General features: G+C 36.2%; 1 protein-coding gene across 6 annotated transcripts; it reads left to right on the forward strand.

Annotated features, from left to right (window-relative positions):
• The first annotated feature begins 201 nt into the window (after positions 1-201).
• On the forward strand, positions 202-5,532 carry LOC141637526 (putative CRM domain-containing protein At3g25440, chloroplastic). Of its 6 annotated transcripts, none has more exons than XM_074447004.1 (5): positions 202-396; positions 1,252-1,413; positions 1,793-2,102; positions 2,941-3,348; positions 4,773-5,532. In XM_074447004.1, exons 2-5 carry the CDS (start codon positions 1,319-1,321, stop codon positions 5,286-5,288), a joined length of 1,329 nt encoding a protein of 442 aa, XP_074303105.1. In that variant the 5' UTR covers positions 202-396; positions 1,252-1,318; the 3' UTR covers positions 5,289-5,532. The 6 variants fall into 6 exon arrangements, with proteins under 6 accessions (XP_074303105.1, XP_074303106.1, XP_074303107.1 ...); XM_074447005.1 differs by having other exon boundaries at positions 1,796-2,102; XM_074447006.1 differs by having other exon boundaries at positions 203-396; positions 1,780-2,102.
• Positions 5,533-19,738: the final 14,206 nt, after the last annotated feature.

The following is a 19,738-nucleotide window of genomic DNA, read 5'->3' on the forward strand; positions in this document are numbered from 1 at the left end:
ATGGACTTATTTATAATGTTACGGCATTGCACATTTAATAACACTCGTTTATATGATCATGTATCAATAATAACATCTGTTATTACGACCCGTGCATTTTTTGCACGGGTTTAAAACTAGTACCTTCTGAAATAACATACCCGTGCAAATTTGCACGGGTTTAAAACTAGTAAACTCCTATTTTACTGTCTTTTCTTTACCAAAATCCCAATTCTTTCCTTGAACAGTTGAACCCAAAGGCCAAAACCCACCTCTAGGCTCTAACCCTAAACGCACCTCTAACATAAACTGAGATTATACGACAGCCGATGACGATAGTGACCGGCGAAGACGACGACCAGCAAGAAGGATAAATCCCTCTTTTTTTATTCCTAATTCGAATCCATCAATTATTTAGTAAGTATGATTTTAATCTTTTTATTGTTTTTAATTTCATATGCTTATTTGAATTGAATCTCATACGAATTTGCTATTCAGTTTTCTATTCAAACGAATTTGCCCTTAAATTAGTACTGTATTAATTTGCTGTTCAATTGATATTAATTTGTTCTTAATTTCATATGTTTCGTCTGATTTTACTGATGATGATTTGTCCAAGAGTGTGCTAGTTAATGAATGAATGAATGCTTTAAACTTTGAGCTTTGCTTATTTCATTTTCAGGGATAATGTACATGTGCTTGTTAATGCAAGTAAAATCAGTGGTGTTTGAATTTTATTTTTGCGTATACCTTTCCAATTACAAAAAAATGCATTAATTACTCTAGATAATTGTCCTCTTATTCTTTTGGGGTAAATCCAGTAGAAGAATAAGAAGATTATTTGTCTTAACTTATATACTTTTTTTTTTCAATTCTAATTTCTGGGTTTAATAAGGGTGGTGGTGGTAGTGGAAGAAATTTAACTCTTAATTAAGGCGTTAACTTTTATCAAGAGCCTCACCCTAGCACATTTGAAGACCATCTCAATCAAAGCTTTAAGGTTATGATCGACTCAATCAGTGATCATATATCTTATATCTTGGGCCATTGAAATTAAGAAACCGTTGCTTAGGAATTAGAAGATGAGTTTTTAATTCTAAATTTCCAATTATTTAAGAAGAAAAGAGTTGGGAATTCGGGTCTTAGAAAAAAAAAAAGAGGGTAGAGGGTGAGAAATTAGAAAAGCATTGCTTTGTTTTTACTAAATTAGATTTTTTTTCTTTTCCTACCACTATTATTATTTTAAAACTCTGAACAATGGCCCCTTTCTAGATTGGGCCCTAGGCAGCCGCCCCTCTAGACGACACTCAGAACCGGGCCTGAAAGCAGACATTTGATAATGTGGAGGAGAAGGAACCTCTTTTGTTCTTCATTCTCTTACCTTATCAAATCAATTCCTCTTTTAAATCCCAACTCCCTTCTTCACATACCCTGGTTTGTACTCTCCTTCTTCTTTTTTTATTCTTCTTTCATTCATATGCTGTATAAAATGAATAAATGTGCAAGCTTTTTGCTAGCAAGTAAGATATACCGACTGACCCCGATATCGATAACCCTCATCAACTGGAGGTTTCACTCTAAAACCAATTCACAATAGACGGAGTATCCCCTTGCTAAATATAGTGGAATGCTCTTCTCTTATTCTCTAATGTGGGATCCTTAATGTGGGTTGGACCTTATTCTCAACACTAGATACTTGAGCATTATTGGCCATGACCACTTAATTCGATTCTAGTGTTACGTATTATATTTTTGGCTTAAACTTTAATAAATAGTCTCAGTCAGTATGTATGATCACAGTCTCATTCTATAGTAGCTTCCATGGTGTTTTATCCAAGGCTTTCGTCCGAGATCCAGCATTTGGGCCACTCCATGTTTTATCTATTACACACCATCATGGCTTCCACAGTACTCCCTTTCCGAAAGGACCTAATAAAGATGAAAGTAATACAAAGCAAACTCAAAGTCGCCCTGCTGCTCAGGATTCATCTATAAAGGTAAAGAGGAAAAAACTAAAGGGAAAAAGAGCTGTCGTCCGGTGGCTCAAGCACTTCAGATATAAAAAGAAAAAAGAGTATCAACGAATGACAAGTGAAGAAAAGATTCTGTACAAACTGAATAAGGTCAGCCCCAACATTCTTCAACTGTTCCTTGTACTTTTGGCATCAAACATTTAAATATTGATGATGATGTAGCGGTAGATGATGGTATTCCTGTCTGTTATGAAATGTTGCATTTCGTTTGGTTTGGGTTCAATGAAGATATTTGAAGTGGAGATCATTTTCCTAATTGTGTGAAAAGGTTTTAAATCTTCTGGTATGGTTGTGAATTGGGATACATGAGAGGGTTATCACCTGTGTAGCGTTAGCATCTTCATCATCTGTGTAGCGTTAGCATCTTCATCACCTGGGATACAATTGACATATAGCAGAAAACTGATGATCAATAACAGAGTTAGCATCTTCATCACCTGTGTAGCGTTCATCCTCTTCGGTGGACATGTTTTATTTGTATGCCTTTGATCACAACTGTAATTATTATCTGATCATGTTATGATGGACCTCCATATATATATTACTCTTGTTCTTAACTCTGATCGGTGGTGTCTCATAGTCCCTAAGTATTCAATTTTCAAAAAGTCTTGCATCAAGCAGCTCTACCCCTACGTAGAAATCATATAGAAATATTTCTCAAAAGAAGAAATATTTGATTTGATAATGTGCAGCTTTACAATAAACCACCTTAACTGAGTAGTTGCTTTGATTTTTCCCTCAGATTCCAGCTGAAATGAGCTAAGCTATATTTAGCTTCATAACGAGCCTGGTTTTATCGCGCGCGCGCGTGTTTGTGTGTGTGTGTGTGTGTGTGTTTCTTTTATGAAACTAGAAGTAAGGGGGGATGCCTAGCAGCCAGCAGGGTATGTGAGAAATTTTCCTTCGTTCATAATTAGCTGTTTTACAGGCTCGCAATAAAGAAGCAAAACTTCTAGATGATTTGAAGAAATTGGAACCCAAAGAATGGTCAGAGACTACTCATGATCCTGAAGTCTTGACACCTGAAGAACATTTCTATTTCCTGAAGATGGGTCTTAAGAGCAAGAATTATGTCCCAATTGGTCGGCGAGGGATTTACCAGGGTGTAATTCTAAACATGCATTTGCATTGGAAGAAACACCAAACGCTACAAGTAATTGTAAAGACATTCACTCCAGAGGAAGTGAAGGAGATAGCTACTGAGCTAGCAAGACTAACAGGTGGGATTGTACTTGATATTCAAGAAGAGGACACAATAATCATGTACAGGGGAAAGAACTATGCTCAACCGCCAACAGAAATAATGTCCCCACGAGTCACCCTTCCAAGGAAAAAGGTAATTCATTTTTTTAGAGTACAATTATTTTCAGACCCCCAACTTACGTATTTGCTTATAGATGGTACCGTCTCCATTATTGTCGTAGCTGTTATGTAGACCTGGCACTCGCACAGAAAAACTGATCGAAAATACCTGAATTTATATTACAAAAGTGGATGTACCTCAGACATGGTTTTGAGCAGGAATACATTATGCATTTTTAGTCGTTCGATGAATTATTACGAGTCATGCTCTCTTGGAGTCCAAGACTTACGGTTACCTCAGACATCGTTTGAGCAGGAATACATAATGCGTTTTTAGTCATTCAATGAATTAGTATGACGTATGAGTCATGGAACTCTTGGAGTCAAAGACTTACTGTTACCTCAGACATCTTTTTGAGCAGGAATACACAATGTGTTTTTAGTTGTTCAATGAATTATTATGATTCATGTACTCTTGGAGTCAGACATAGTGTTTTTGTTTTTGTTTTTGGGTTATGATGAACGAAGCAAAATGTCCCACAAATTTGGTTTTGCTTTTTTTCTTCTTAAAGTAGCTGCCATTCATGCAATTTTTTTTTTGAGGAAGCCATTCATGCAATTTTCATTATGGATCATTCTGAAATAGTTTTTATTTCTTATAAAGTTGGGGTAAGGCTGTGAGCCTACAAGTTTTAGATATATTCAACCCTCCGTCCCTCCCTCAACCTGTCAACCTTCCCTTCTATTCAATATCATCCGCCTCTCCCTTCCTTCTTCGAGCCTTTACTTTCCCTATTTCCTTGTTGGTCTTAATCACATTTTCATTCCTATTTCCTTATTTGAGCGTATAGTTGACTATGAATGGACAAGAGTGCCCTTACCCACTGACTCTCTCTTAACACCCAAGTCCCCAACCCCAGAGGCCCTTACTAATTCCTCCATACAAAACACCTCTCCTGCACCTCCCAACCGACCACCAGCAGTCACACCAACTCCCTTCACCCGAAACATCTTTAACCACCGTCTGGAACACTGCACTTCCACGAACACCCTAAACACCCGCGCCAATCCTTAAACATCCACCCCCTTCTCGGGTGGGGGAATGGACTCCATGGTTTTGGGGTTGGATTGGTGGTATTTGGGGCAGAAATCCACGGGTTGTTGGGGCTGGGGCTGGGTTTTAGTAGTTTTTGGGTTGTGTGAGTGGTGGTTTGGACGGGTTGTGTTGGATGATAAGCATGTAAAAGTAAGTAGGTGCTAATATGAGAGTAGATAATTTGCCATCTTTCTTAATTTTTAGTACCAGAAACAATGAGGTAGAATGGGATAGCAGACAGCCGATTTAATCCACGACACAATTTTCACTATGGGCTTTCACATATAATATGATTTCCAGTTTTTGGAAAAGAGCTTGTCTTAGTGACCACCAGTAGTTGGATGTTCATTTGTTCTATGCAGGCCCTGGACAAATCCAAACACAGGGATGCTTTGCGGGCAGTTAGAAGGTATATACCAAGGCTAGAGCAGGAGCTTGAATTACTCCGAGCACAACATCAAAACAGAGGGGATCATGCTTCTGAACAACCTCAAGATGTCTCCAAAGTCGATGCGGAAGATGATTATCATGCTGCCATTCCGAACTCAGGATTAGCACCTTCAAATAAGCTGAAAGCACTCATGGATCAGTATAAAAATACCGTTGAGGAGGATGGCTCCATGAGTGATGGTGGAATGGGTTCAGAATCAGAAGACCTATCTGATATGTTTGAGACAGATTCAGATACTGAGGGGAACGCTGAACGGCCTCTTTACTTGCACCAATTCGACAAATTTCCGGCTAATAATAAGAAGGAAGGTCTGCACCTCATGTCTATGGACCCAAAGAGAATCGAGAATGCTGACTTGGCGGAATTTGATGAAGTTGATCAGATTTTTATACGAGCAGCTGAACTTTTGAGGAAGAAGAGAAAATGATGTGTGGTGTCTTGTGGTGTTAGAAGGAGACTCGTGTGGTTGCGGAAATTGGCTTGCTCCAAGAATTTGAGTTCAGGGAGCTATTTGTTGGATCAGTATTTGTTATCTAGAGGAGTTTCTGTAAATAATTATTCTATAGGCCATTCATTTTCATAATAGTGTTCTTTTTATTCTTTTTCTTTTTTTACCAGATTTTTGGTTTTGTCAAACAATTTTTTCCATTTGGGTGGCTTTAGTTTTGAACTAACTCTACTCTAATGCTGCACCCCTGCAACTTTAGGTGTCTTTTAGCTTGGTGAATACGGAGTACTAAATACCATTCGGATGAGCTGAGTTTATCCTAATCCTAACTCTTTAAAAAAACCAAAGATGGGTTACTGTTCCCAGCACGGTACTTTTGTGCTCTTCTGCCCATTTTACCCTCCCCTTTCATTCTTATTCTATTCGTTGCACTTCTTATTTCATTTCATTCTTCTTTCTCCTTTTTGTGAGCCATGCATTTCTCTCATTTGATGCTTCTTCTTCAGCAATACTTTTGCTTCTCATTCATGGCGAGTTCCCTTCAACTTTCCCCTATTTTCTTTATGTATCAGTAGCATGTGGGTTCGATTTTTGTTTGTCTTTCAATTTTTACATTTTTTTGGTTGAACATTTGCATGTATGCTATTATTCCAATTTTAATTTATAGGTTATTTTTTATGCACGCTGATTCCGTTATTGCTAAAAATGGTAGAACTTGCGCAGATTACTACTTGGATTCATGGTCTCGATTGGGTATGTATTTGCTTATTCTCCCTTTTCAGTTTTTTTTAGTGAAGTTTCTGTTGGCGGGGTGGTTTTTTCGGTTGTTTTGCAATTAGATACTTTGATATCATGGGCGCCGCCAAAGCATAGTACTGATTTCGTTGGATTAATTAGGGTTTTGATTTCACCTGTTTATTATGTTTTTGGTGCTACTTGTACTAATAATATAATTTTGGATGAAGAGAGTATTAATTTTGTTGGGAGGGCACACTTTCGGGAAAATGGGAGCATACTGCCACAATTTAGATTTATCATTAAAATTTAGTATTATGTTATTATGTTATTGCGAAGTAATAGTTCTTATTACATGATGTTTAGTATGTAGTATATGTTTTAGTCTGGTGATTTAGCTTGTGTTTTTTTCCCCTAAATCAAACCTACTCTCTCCCTGCAATCTTCAACTCCTTTATCCCGCTGATTTTAGGAGTGAAGCCCAGATTTTGATGAATATGTGATTGAATCGCTGGTTGTAAGGTTTTATACGGTTAACTAAACAACAGAACCGCCTTTTCTCAAGTCTGAAATTTGGTAGCTAAGATTGTGTTGCTGCATATTCTCAATGAATAAATATGTAAAGAATTGAGAATTGCTGATGTAATGTTGGAGGATGCAGAATAGGCAAGTGAGAGGGTTGGCGAAGGTGCGATAGAGTTAGGAGTTTCAGGCGATAGGTGTTGGTGTTGGCTGGTTATTGGAGGTAGGAGCAGGAGGTAGGTGCGGCGATGACGATTGTGAATTAACACGATAATTTTACGGTGTGAAATTAGGACTAAAGTAGTTGAGTAACAATCTATTGTTCTATGGTCAAGTTAGGCAATTACTCAATTGGCAAAATTTTGCAAATTAAGAGGAGTTTGTATTGTACTCTTTATGATTTGGTTATTTAGCTGTCTTGGTAATGTGGTTTAGGTCCAGTTGCTAATTATACTTCGAATTTTCCCAAACCTTACTGCTTTACTCTTCTAATATGTTTATTGGTGTGTTATGTGTCTTTTGTAGAATCGCCTAATATCTGATAAGAGTACACACTGTGAAAATATGAGAAACCTGGCATTTTAGGAAGTGTGATATCATTTAAATTTCGTTTTCCGCGCCTCTTTTTCTTCCTTTCGACTTGGCTAATTTATGAAGTGCCTAAAATTACCTTTACAGGCTAACAAACAAAGCTTTAGCACTAGAATCTCAAAACAATGATCTTGAATTTCATCGTGAATTGTTTGCGATAAAATTCCATTCCGCTGCTGGTTCTATTTCTTCTGTTTAGTTTTCGTTTGCCATGACATTAGAGTTGTAAAATAGTGGTTAGCCCTGTTATATAATAGAGTAAGATCATACCATCTAACCTTTTTTGGTAATGCCAAGGTTGAGTCTTAATTTAAATTCTATTAGTTTACATGTAACTTTTGATTTTGATTAACAAGATAGTTTATGATCCCTATAAACTAAAACGAGCTTGGTTGACAGTGATTAGGTTCGCCATGTGGTTCGGTGTTGATGTCTTGTATTACGGTATTTGATGGCAGCGAGAGTTGATGGTGAGGAAAAGTGTAATGCCAATGGTGTAGTTCCTACTGATTATTCCGGTTAGATTATACGGCTTCACACCTTATCTGAAGGATGGTTTTATAGGTAAGAATGTTGTTATTCTACCTCAATTGTCACCCCCACTTTCTCTAATTGCTGCCACCCTTTTAAGCTCTCCCAAAATTTCCTTAATCTAGCACATTGTATTTTTTTATTTTTAGAACAATTGGTGGAGCTGTTGTGGATGGGAAACATAGATGGATGTCTGCAGATGACATATCTTGGTTAACTCAATCAAAGTCCGAGTATTAATGTTATTTAGTTGTCAACCTTGCCTTCAACAGTCTTTGAGTTTCACAGGATGTTTCTGAGTTTGGCCTCCAATTTTCATCTGAAATCAAGGTACTTTCTTTGTTAATATTATCACTGACTTTTACATCAATACATTACAAATAACGATTTTGGTCTCGTAAGGGTATACACATTTCTCTTATGGCTGTTTTCTGTACACATTCTGAGCCCCAGTTAGCACCTTACTGTTGTTTTTTGTGTTCCATGATAATGTTTTGTCTTTTACGGAATTGGGTACTTCCGTCTATCCATTTCCCTTACTGAGTTAAACCTTCCATATTCTAACTATTTTCTCTCCCCCACTCAGTTTTTCGGTTTTCCTACTAGCCATTCCCCAGTACGGTGTTAATTTACCCTATTACTTCTTTTATCCTACCCATTTCACGTTTATTTTTTATCTTCAATTACTTTTCATGGTTGATTCTTTTAGTTGGGATTTTACTCTACTGATTTTCCCGATTGATTCTTATAGTTGGGGATTTTATTTTATTGCTTTTCTTGGTTCATTCTTATAGTTGAGGATTTTTTTGTAGGTGGTGGCAGTTGTTGGGAATATACAGTAGAGATTGGGCTAAAGTTCAGGGCTGCCAAATCAGTGGTGGTTGGATTGATCTAATGTTCAAGGGGTGGATCGATGAGCACACATATGCGGCTGCTAAGCCTGAAACTGGTGTGCTGATTTCTGTGAAGCGGCTTAATACAGAGAGTTTTCAGGGTCACAGGGAAACATTTATTTATGCCTTGTTTAATTCATGCTTTTATGAGAAATTGGAATATCCTATTATTTTTATTTTTCTTACAATAAATACACTTATTTCTTTCTTTTTTATTTTCTTATCCTATGTCTAGTTTCAAGGATGAAGAGATAAGAATAAGCAGTTAGTCTTGCTGAAGACGGGTCGGAGCAAGTGGCGGGTAATGTCACTCACAAAACGGATAAGGGGGACAAGGTTGGGGCACCCCCATGTGCTTCTCTCTCTCCTTTATTTGTGTCATTTGTGAGAGGAAATGGTATCCGTCACTCCAAAGTGACGGATACGTGCTGTCTTCAATGAGATTTTGTGATAAGCAGCTAGTCTTGCTATAGACGGATATATCCGTTTATAACTAAAGACGGGTCAAATAACTTGAAAATGGTGACATTTTTGGCTCCACCACCCCACTTGTTGCTTGTTCTATTAGGAATGTGGTATTGTATTTGACCCGTCTTTAGTTATAGACGGATATGTGCCGTCTATAATGAGATTTTGTGTTTAAAGTAAATGAAGGTCATGTATCACCATAAAAAAAATGAAGCTCTAAATATAAATATATAAGTGTACAGTGGACTACTCGTTGAGGTTATATTAAATTTTATTAATAAAGTTTATAAAGTTAGGTGTCGTTTGGTTGCCCCATTAAAAGTGGGTGAATTGGAAATTCACGTGAATTGAAAAAATGGAGGTCGTTTGTTTGTCCAGAATCACGTGAATTGCATTTTTCTAGGAGTTTCCAATTCCTCCATTATGGAGGAGTTTAATTACCTAGCTCCCCCTAGGTAATTGGAAACTCCTACATGAATCCAACTCCCGCATGCCAACCAAACAAGTTTTGGACAATTCACGTGAATTGACCAATTCACGTGTTTTGTAAAATCATGGGAAATTAATTCCCGTATGGCAACCAAAGGAGGCCTTAGTGGCCAAAATTGGAGGTCTGGTTCCGTTGCCCATGGTATTAGACGCACCTGCATATATGATATATACAATGATATTTTGAAAATAATTTTGCTAATTAATAGTTTACATTTGTTTTTTTATAAGATACTCTTAAAAATTAATCGTATGTTAACTCATGTGTGACTATGTAATAATCCGCAGGAAATAATACCGCATTATAAATGAAGGAATAATAAAAAAAAATAAAATGCTTAAAAATCCAGTAACATGAATTATCATCTGAAACCGTTTTATATGATTTCACATAACCCGACTCTGGTTAACCATAAGTAAGAAGGTTGGACCTAGGGATGACAATGGACCGGATCTGGATAGGGTCCGATAGGATCCAGATCCATATCCGCCACACCAACGTTGGATCCATATCCGACCCATATCCAGTAGATCCAAATTATCCAGATCCATTTTCAAATAAGTGGATCCATATCCAACCCATATCCACGGGATCCGAAAAATTAGGATCCATATCCTACCCATTAGGGTTCGGATCCGCGGATCTGGATAGGGTCTAGGATCTGTTGCCATCTCTAACTTACAACTTGTGTACTGTGTTTGTGTAATGTTAGTAGGGAATAGGGATGACAATGGACCGGATCAGGGTAGGGTCCGATAGGATCCAGATCCATATCCGCCACACCAACGTTGGATCAATATCCGACCCATATCCAGCGGATCCAAATTTTCCAGATCCATTTTTAAATAAGTGGATCCATATCCAACCCATATCCACGGGATCCAAAAAATTAGGATTCATATCCTACCTATCATGGTCCGGATCCGAGGATCTAAATAGGGTCCAGATCCGTTGCCATCTCTAGTTGGACCCATAAACCTGGACAATTTATGGTTGTATGCGTGCATTATTGAGCTTGAAAAGAAACAGAAAACAAGGGATGGGGGCGTGGCATGATCTTGCTACACTTGGCCCAAGGTGATACAATAATTGACTGCTAAATCCCAAACATCCTACTTTTCCGTGCATAAACGTGATGCACGTTTAGGACTATTCACTCAGTGGTCCGGACCAAAGACTAGACCGAATTGGACCATTTGGTCCGGACCAGACCAGACCGAATTTTGTTTGGTCCGGTCCACGGTCCACCTATTTACTCTACTTTGGTCTTCGGTCCGGTCCTGGACCAAACCAAGATAGGCCATGAATGGGACCATGGATCGAAGTTATGTAATAAAAAAAATTTAAAATTTGTAATATTATTGATTTTATTTTCTACTTTGTTTACACGTATTATAAGATGTGTAATTATGTAGTTAAATCTAGTAAGAAAATAATGTTGTTTAGGTTGATCGTTACGAACTTCTCGAGTTCTAGTTTTATATGCTAAAACATGTCAACGACAATAATATTTGGTCCACTTTGGTCCGGTCCGGTCCACGTGTTTTTATGGTCCAGACCGGACCAGACCAATATTAATATGGTCCGGTCCTCGGTCTACCTCTTAACCATTCTTTGGTCTTCGGTCCAAAGAGTTTGGTCCGGTCCGATTCGGTCCCGGACCAATGAACACCCCTATGCACGTTTCACTTCTTGAATTTCTAGCTCTCCTGGATTCACAAATTTCAAGTTACGCGTAAACTTTCATCATTATACCAACCTAAATGTGTTTCACGAACCATAAACTTTTCGCAAATTTAACCCTACGATAATATCGCAACGTATAGCGATATAAATAGTGATTATTTTATAATATATACACACATAGTGATCATTTTATGATAAATAGTCAGTTCATTATTTATTATAACAATTTTTCTAATGTGTGACTTAAGGGCGCACATTAATAATTATATATAAAAAAAAAAGATTATCGAGCATATATCATGAATGATTGATACACAAAGTCACATTTAACATAATTAGTGGAATATTATTTATAATCTTTCTCTAATTAGTTTATTAACATGTGCCATTGGAATTTAGGATACACATAACACATTAGAAGATCACTTTTTGTGAAATTATAGTAACAGGTTAAGACTTTAAGATTTATATATGTACATAAATGGAGATGAATCGAGTTAAAATAGTACCTGTATTTTGTAGTAAAGTGTACTATCATATTCATTTGAAAGACATTAAGATTATGTTTATTTGTAATGATTAAATTACATTAATATAATAAGAGTAATTTTTGCTAAGAGTGTGATACTAAATGAATATTTCCTCCGTCTCAATTAATTATTTATCTTTTTATATTTTAAATAATGAGTATCTTAATCAAATGTAAACAATGCCAGGAAAAACAGCCCGAAATTGAATGTTGGGCCCGTCTTTAAACGGGGCAAATGGGCAATATAAATAGACCAACAAGAGGATTAATTTGTGATGTAAGTTAATCCTCATCCTTATCTTCATGTTACACATTGCGTAAGAATGCAAATAGACTGAATGAGTATATATATATTCAGCTTAGAGCACCCACATTGAAGAGAAAGTACTATCCTCTTAGTATTCTCTCTCATCTAAGAGGATGTCCTCTTCAATGTGGAATCAACATTAGATGTCCTCTTTGAAAGAGGAAGGGGAAAACTTCCTCTACTTTTAGAGGATGTACAACATTGACCCTTATGCCCACTAGTCCACCATCATCTACCATGTGGAATGTAATTTGTTTCTTTTTTTATTTTTTGTTAACAAAAGGTTGAAAGAGGAGGAATACGAGGATCCTCTTTGATGTGGAAAAAATATGACAAGAGTTTTAAGAAGAGGATGGAGAAAAGAGAAAATGAGTGAGATGAAAGATATTGTGATGTGTCAAAATTTGGGATGTAGAGTGAAAAAATAAGAGGATGATGTTCTCCTCTTGGAGGTGGTTTTTTTTTTTTTTGGTGTTGACCAGGAGTATCCCCTACCGACAGCTGGGACAATCTCCTTCGGGATACTGAAGGCAATTTAATGGGTTGACCCCTCCCAAGTTTGGCTTTTTCATTCGCAAGAGTCAGGAATCGAACCCCTGACCACTTGTTTAAGAGATGAGAGCCCTTACCACTCACACCAGCCAACTTTGGTTTTTAGAAGTCACTGTAAAGTGTACTTAACCCAGTATTCAGATCACGCCATGTGTCACTTTTGTATTACTCACAAATCAAACAGTTGAGTAAAAATAAAAAGTTTAAATGCGCTCGCTTATTTAATTTGATTGATGGAACTTAAATACTCTGTAATCAAAGTCAAGAAAAATGAGCGAAGTTAATCTATTCAAGTGGATAATATATAACCTGTATTAAGAATAAAACGGTTATCTCCGTCTCAAATGAAAATTTGTACTAAGTGGAAAGGGAGGAATGCTAATATGTGAGCTAAGGTAAGTCTAATCCTCATGGTGCATGCATTGCTTAATAAACACAAAGAGCAAATTATAAGTCATTATATAAGTGCACAAATACTATCATAAACCAGTTATATAGTAGCATTGTACAACCGCATCAAAGTTATTGAGCTATTTTACAAGTTATTAAACTATTTTACAAAGTTAATTATTGAGCTTAATAATTTTTTTTTTTTTTTTTTTTGAGAAAAGAACAATTCATTAATAGAACGTCATACGACACTTACAAAGAATAAGTATAATCGAAAACAAATTTAATGGAAACCAAAGAAAAATAATTTTCTTATAAACTAGGGATCTCAAAACCGCATCTGACAATTCGGCTCGTCCTATTATCGCTATCTTCATGTAGCTTTTGAGGAGATCCTTCGTTTGATTTATGAGATAAAATTTACCTCTGACTTATTTCAAAGATCGTTGACAAATCACTTTTACCCTTTGAAACAACACGCTGCAAACCATCAACGAATTACTGCTGACTATATTACTGATGAAACTAAAACCACGAATAAATGGAAAACCCCCGAAATAAGAGACGGAAAAACGATTCTCACCAAAAGGGAGACTTTTATTGAATAGAAGATAGGTATGCATACTATTGATTAAAATTTGAAACAATTTTGGAGCTTACCATCGATCGATTGATAATCGATGGAGCCCCTTGTATAATTTGATGGAGGCTAGGGTTTTTTAGAGAGAGTTTTTTGAGAGAGAATTTTAGAGTTGTGGTTTGAATGGAGTTGAACTTTGTATCATAGCTCGATAATTTTAACTTTGTATCATAACTCGATAATTTTGTTAGTAGAGCTCGATAACTTTATAACAAAGCTCAACTACATTAAATAAGTTGTATATACAATCAATTGTACTCCCTCCTATTCTACATAAACTTCCCTCTTTCCTTTTTCATCTATTCACAATACCTTCCCTATTTCCTTATTTAGAAAAGTTTTATACTTATTTTAATCACTTTACCCCACAACAATACCCCACCTCACCCCACAACAATACTTATTTTAATCAACTTACCCAACAACAATACTTATTTTAATCACCTCACCCACAATAATACCCCACAATACCTTCCCTCTCTCCAATTACCAAATCCCACTACAATACTTTACCTTATTTTAATCCCCCTCCTTAATTCTAGTGCCCCCCATGAATAGGGAGGTTTATCTAGAATAGGAGGGAGTATAATACATTAACTGATATAAGTGTATTTAATTGAGTGTTCAGATCGAGCCATGTGTCACTTCAATTACCAATAGTTGGGCAAATGAGAAGTTTACACATTCAAATTGGTATAAGAACTTTTCCATATTGATTGATGAAATTAAACAATCAAAACCAAGAAAACACAAGCTAAGATGCCCATATCTAGGAACGTTTCATTATTGTGTAGTAGTACGTACAACACCAAATTATTGCTACGTAAATGTCATGGATGATCAACGGTTCATAATTTGTGTGCCATGTGATTTATGTACCCTCGTGTATGTCTCACTTGTCCTTGCATTAGTTGCTCGACTTGTTTTTTGTTATTTATGGTGTGTTGCGTAGATGCTCCCTAGTCGCATGCAACTCCAACAAGATGGGCAATTTGCCAATTTATGTGGAGAGAGTAAGAATTAACATATACCATTATACATAGCTCAATGGTGAAGTTAAAGGGGTTAACATAAAGTGTTGTCGATCTGAAAAATAAAAAATTTAAAAGTTGTAGTTAAAATTTTCAATATCTTATTTCACTAGTAATTCACCTTCTGAAAACCGAGGGCTTTCCAAACAACAAATTCTGGTTCAATCACTACCAGAGTTATATATAAAGATGGGAAAAAGACCTAATAATGCTTAGCTATTTTGAAAGGAAGTTGAGTAAAATAAGCAGTTTTTAAAAGAAATAAATATAATAGTTGGGTCTCAACCATCACCTTAAGGTTTTGGTTGAGATGGTTCATCTATCATGGTATCAAAGTCAGCGTGACTAAGAGGTCACAATCAATGTTGTTAGGATCGGGATTCTACTTTGAATTGATGGGGAGGGTAGGATCGAACCGGTAGAATCGGATCGTAGAATTGTAAGATTCTACAAATTCACTAAATATAGTTTTTATTTGGTAAAAATATATAATTGAGGATCAAAACACTTATTTATACCCAAAATATTGATAATTAATGAGTTTAGTATCATTTCATGAACATGTCTCTACAAATTACATGAAATTTGGATTTTACGATGTTATTATATAAAAATATATTTAAATATGTTTACTATGGAGTCGGATCATAGGATCGTAAGATCGTAGAATCGTATTATGATTCTACCTTTTGAAAATTTCAAATAAATAGGATCGTAAGATTCTACAAACATGATAGAATCGTAGGATCCGAGATCGGTCAAGTATTTTTGGATCGTAAAATCGTAGAATCATAGGATCGAATCGGGATTTTGAGAACAATGGTCACAATTTCAAATCCTTTCAAATCCCGGCAGCCTCCAATAACTCACGAACTGGAAATTCGGCATATGGTATGAGGGGGCATGTGCACTAACCACTGTTCGAGCCCGATGGGCACTCGAGTGAGGGGGCGTAGTAGGAATAAATATAATAATTTGGTCTCAATCATCACCTTAAAGTTTTGGTTGAAATAATTCATCTATCAGTTTTTACCTATCTACGGAACTACCCGCTTAGTAACCCCTTAACTATAAGCTATTAGGTTTGTCTTAATTACTTATGTTTGGCTATTTAAAATCGAATCTTGTTGTAGTATGATTATGAAAAGTAAGTGACAGAGACAATTATTTTTCGAAAATGTTTCATATTATTGGGTTAAAATGAAATCTTACAACATTGCATTATGTCAACACGAGCCATATATTCAAAGAGAAGTGTCAAAATACCTCTGATAAACCCTCAAACTATAAGACCTTGTTCTTTTTCACTTAATTTCAGCAATTCAGACCAAACTTATAAATTCAGTTAAGTCAAAATATCCTTCAAATTTTGTTAAGTTTAATTCATTTAAGAGAATATCGCCTACTTCAATCCCAAAACCGGAGCCTAAGAACCAGAGGCGTTTCTCATGGGGGTGCAGGGGGTCCATCTGCACCTCTTTTCCCGAAAATAATTACAATTTTGCTTACTAAAAGAGCATATAAATTATGTCGGTCTAGTAGTTGTTAAGACTAATTTTTAGTTAGAGGTCATGGGTTCAATTCTCTTGTATTGAACAATTTTTATCTAATACCATATCACTATACATTTTGTCCAACGAAACAATTTTTTTTCATAAAACTCGATATTTTCATTGTTAGAAAATTTTACACACCCCTTACATAAAATCCTAGAATCGCCTCTGCTAAGAACCAAAATTCCTGACCAAGTGGGATGGGCAATTTACAAATCACAATAGGTCCATAACGTAAAGCAGAGGATAGAGATAGAATGAGAAATAGACGAGCTTGAAGTTAAGAACCGCAAATGTAAGAGTCACAAACTGGTTAAATAAGCAGTAAGATAAGTTGAGTAATGAACCAATCATAATTCAGTATTAATGGTCTCTTAAATCTTAAGTCAGGAAGGTTGGTTTCATTTGACATTTGACAGGCTGTACTAGATCGAATCTATCATGGTGGGTGTGCACGTCTTGTGGGCCATTTTAGACTCTGAACCGTGGTTTCTCTATCTCTGGCCCATGTACATCGTCCCCACTCTTGATGGACGGTTCAGGTGATTTCGAGCACGAGTTTTCATGTGAGACGGTTTCTCAATACGGTTTCTTTATATAATTGGTACTACGATGCCTTTTTTATAAGAGGTAGTTATTATTTTATTCTATCTTTTCTTTTTGAATAAAATTGTAGTTGAGTAAAACTTTGTTTGGTAAAATTAGTTAAAAAAAAAAACAGCTCGAAATTGACAAGTTGGTTAATAGGAACTTGAAAACATAACTGAAATTAGGAGCTGATAAGTAGAGTTGGACATCATTGTAGGCCAGCCCGACCCGTTAACGGGATCAAACCTCCCCTAGTCACGTTGACCCATCCCATGGCCCGCGCTCCCTCACTCAAATGCCCATTGGGCTTGAAGAGTGGTTAGTTGTGCACCGGCTCCTCCGTACCGTGTGCTGGTATTCCACTTCGAGTTTGAGGGGTTTTGAGGTTGCCAGGATTCGAACCCGTAACTTTCGGTCACACTGGCTCTGATACCATGATAGATGAACCATCTCAACCAAAACCCCGTGACTTTCAGTCACACTGGCTCTGATACCATGATAGATGAACCATCTCAACCAAAACTTTAAGGTGATGGTTGAGGCCCAACTATTATAAATATTCCTATTATATACCATCAACTCGGGCCAAATCCTTCCCAACCCGCCATGCACCCTTTTTGCCCAACTAGGCAACTAGGCCGGTTTAGGGCCACTACATTCCCAGCCCGTCCACCATCAGCCCGTAGTGTGGGCTCAAATCTTCTCCCCTCTAGCCCATTCCGACCCGACCGACCCAACCCGGCAAACTGTCCACGTCTACTGATAGGTGATAAGATAGCTGGTTATATTATTTTTAAAGGATATTTTAATTAAAAGTATTTTCTTTTATATTGTTTTTCAGATAAGCCACCCGAGGGTGACTAAACTCGGGACTATAAGAACATAAGAGACCAATTAAGTTGCGAATAAAATTATTGAGTATAGGACGACAGGATTGTATATTCAATTAGTCTTGCCGAAGACGGGTCGGAGCAAGTGACGGATAATGCCACTCACAAAACGGATAGGGGGGACAAGGTGGGGGCACCCCATGTGCTTCCCTCTCTCCTCTATTTGGGTCATTTGTGAGGGAAAATGGTATTCGTTACTCTAAAGTGACGGATACGTGCCGTCACAAATGAGATTTTGTGTTGTATATTACTAGAGTGAAGTGAACCTATGATAAATCTCACGGTCATTGTCACCAAACCCCACTTCCTAGCCGCTTCACTCGCCTCAGTCTCCTGGTGTCAAAGTCGAGCAACTTGGCTTTACCATTTTCCTTATTTTGTTTATTTATCAATAATTTAGTTTTGATTCTTTGTAATATTGTCATGAACTCATGGTATTTGGCTTTGACGATTTTGCCAATTAACTAGCTATAAACCATACACAAATACTTACTCCTCGTATAACGGAAGATAAATTTATCGTAAAACCTCTCACATAATCTTAACATGAGATGATATTCCTATAATCATCTGAAAAATATTCATTTCTCATGGTCTGTTTATTACAGTAGTAACTAGTAAAAATGATTAAATGCGCATTTGAACCTAAGTCATGCCGACGGTCATTCTCAGACCTCACGGACAAGCGAGCGAGTTTGGGACTTTTGTAAGTTTCAGAAATACATTGTTCGTACCCACCCACTTGATTTGCGGGTCGGGCTGGCAAACGGTTTCAAATACATAAATTTAAGGTTTGTTTATTTGTTTACCATGGCACGTAAAATGCAAAAATGTTGAGGCATTATGTGATAAAACTAGCTAATTAATGCTAATGACTAGGACACTTAAACATCACTAACGTATTACCGAAGGCTAAAGTCTCGTGATCAATTCACCTAAATGTCCTTATCACACAGACAAAGGCTACTTCTTTTTTAACGCGTCATCACTTCAATATAACATCACGTAATAAATCAAAATGAAAAGAAAATTCAAGGAAATGATAAAAATGACGGGAACGGAGCAATTATATTCAAACAACGCAAATATTCATTTAAATGTTTTAATTTTAAATAGGCAATTATGCTATAAATTGGTATAGTTTAAGTGTCGTTAGTAGTAGTATATTTCTAGGACGAAAAAAAGTACGGAGTATAATCTATTTTATGACATATTATTAATCCTACTTCTTATTATCTTAGAAAATCTACTTGATTATTAACAAAATGTATATATATTTGATTATTAGCATGTGGCTATTATTTTGATTTTAGATCGTATGTTCTACGTTTGTGTCCAATCTTATTATCTTACGACAGAATATACACTTTGATAATAATAGTAAAATGATGTATTTTTTTAATCAATGTAATGATTTGTCCCATGAGCAAATATTAGAACATGAAATATACGAAGTAGAACATAAAATAGGACAAATGATCAGCTCTTTAACTTGTCCAAATCCTCTATTCCACTTCATATCTTATCGCCTATTGTACATATGAACACATTATAAATAATCCCCTTATACTAAAAGAATAAGAGATTTCCCAAATTTTTCCGCTTAAATGAATTTGGGTATAATTGGGCTTTCATTATATCATATCTGTAATTGGACTTTTATTATATTATTTTTACAACCGAAATATATACTAAACTATTCATTTTCAACTGATTAATACAAAACATTAATAATAATAAATTTTACAATTAAAATTTAAAATTGAATTAAATAACACTTGTATAATTGTTACTTTATCTAAAAACCGCGCATTCACGCGGGATCGACACTAATTTTTACTAATCTAAATTGAATTTTGTTAACAATTTACTAAATCTAAACCGAATCAAACCAAACCGAACTGAACCGAACCGAACCAAATCAAACCAAAAGCCAATTTGGAAAGATTAGAGTGTGAATAGTCAAACGCTAACACTTGCTCTAAAAATCTACGCGTACTATAAATACCCAAGATACTCTTTTGAGTCTTCAC

Source organism: Silene latifolia, unplaced genomic scaffold (genome assembly GCF_048544455.1).
Source record: "Silene latifolia isolate original U9 population unplaced genomic scaffold, ASM4854445v1 scaffold_119, whole genome shotgun sequence".
NCBI lineage: Eukaryota > Viridiplantae > Streptophyta > Magnoliopsida > Caryophyllales > Caryophyllaceae > Silene > Silene latifolia.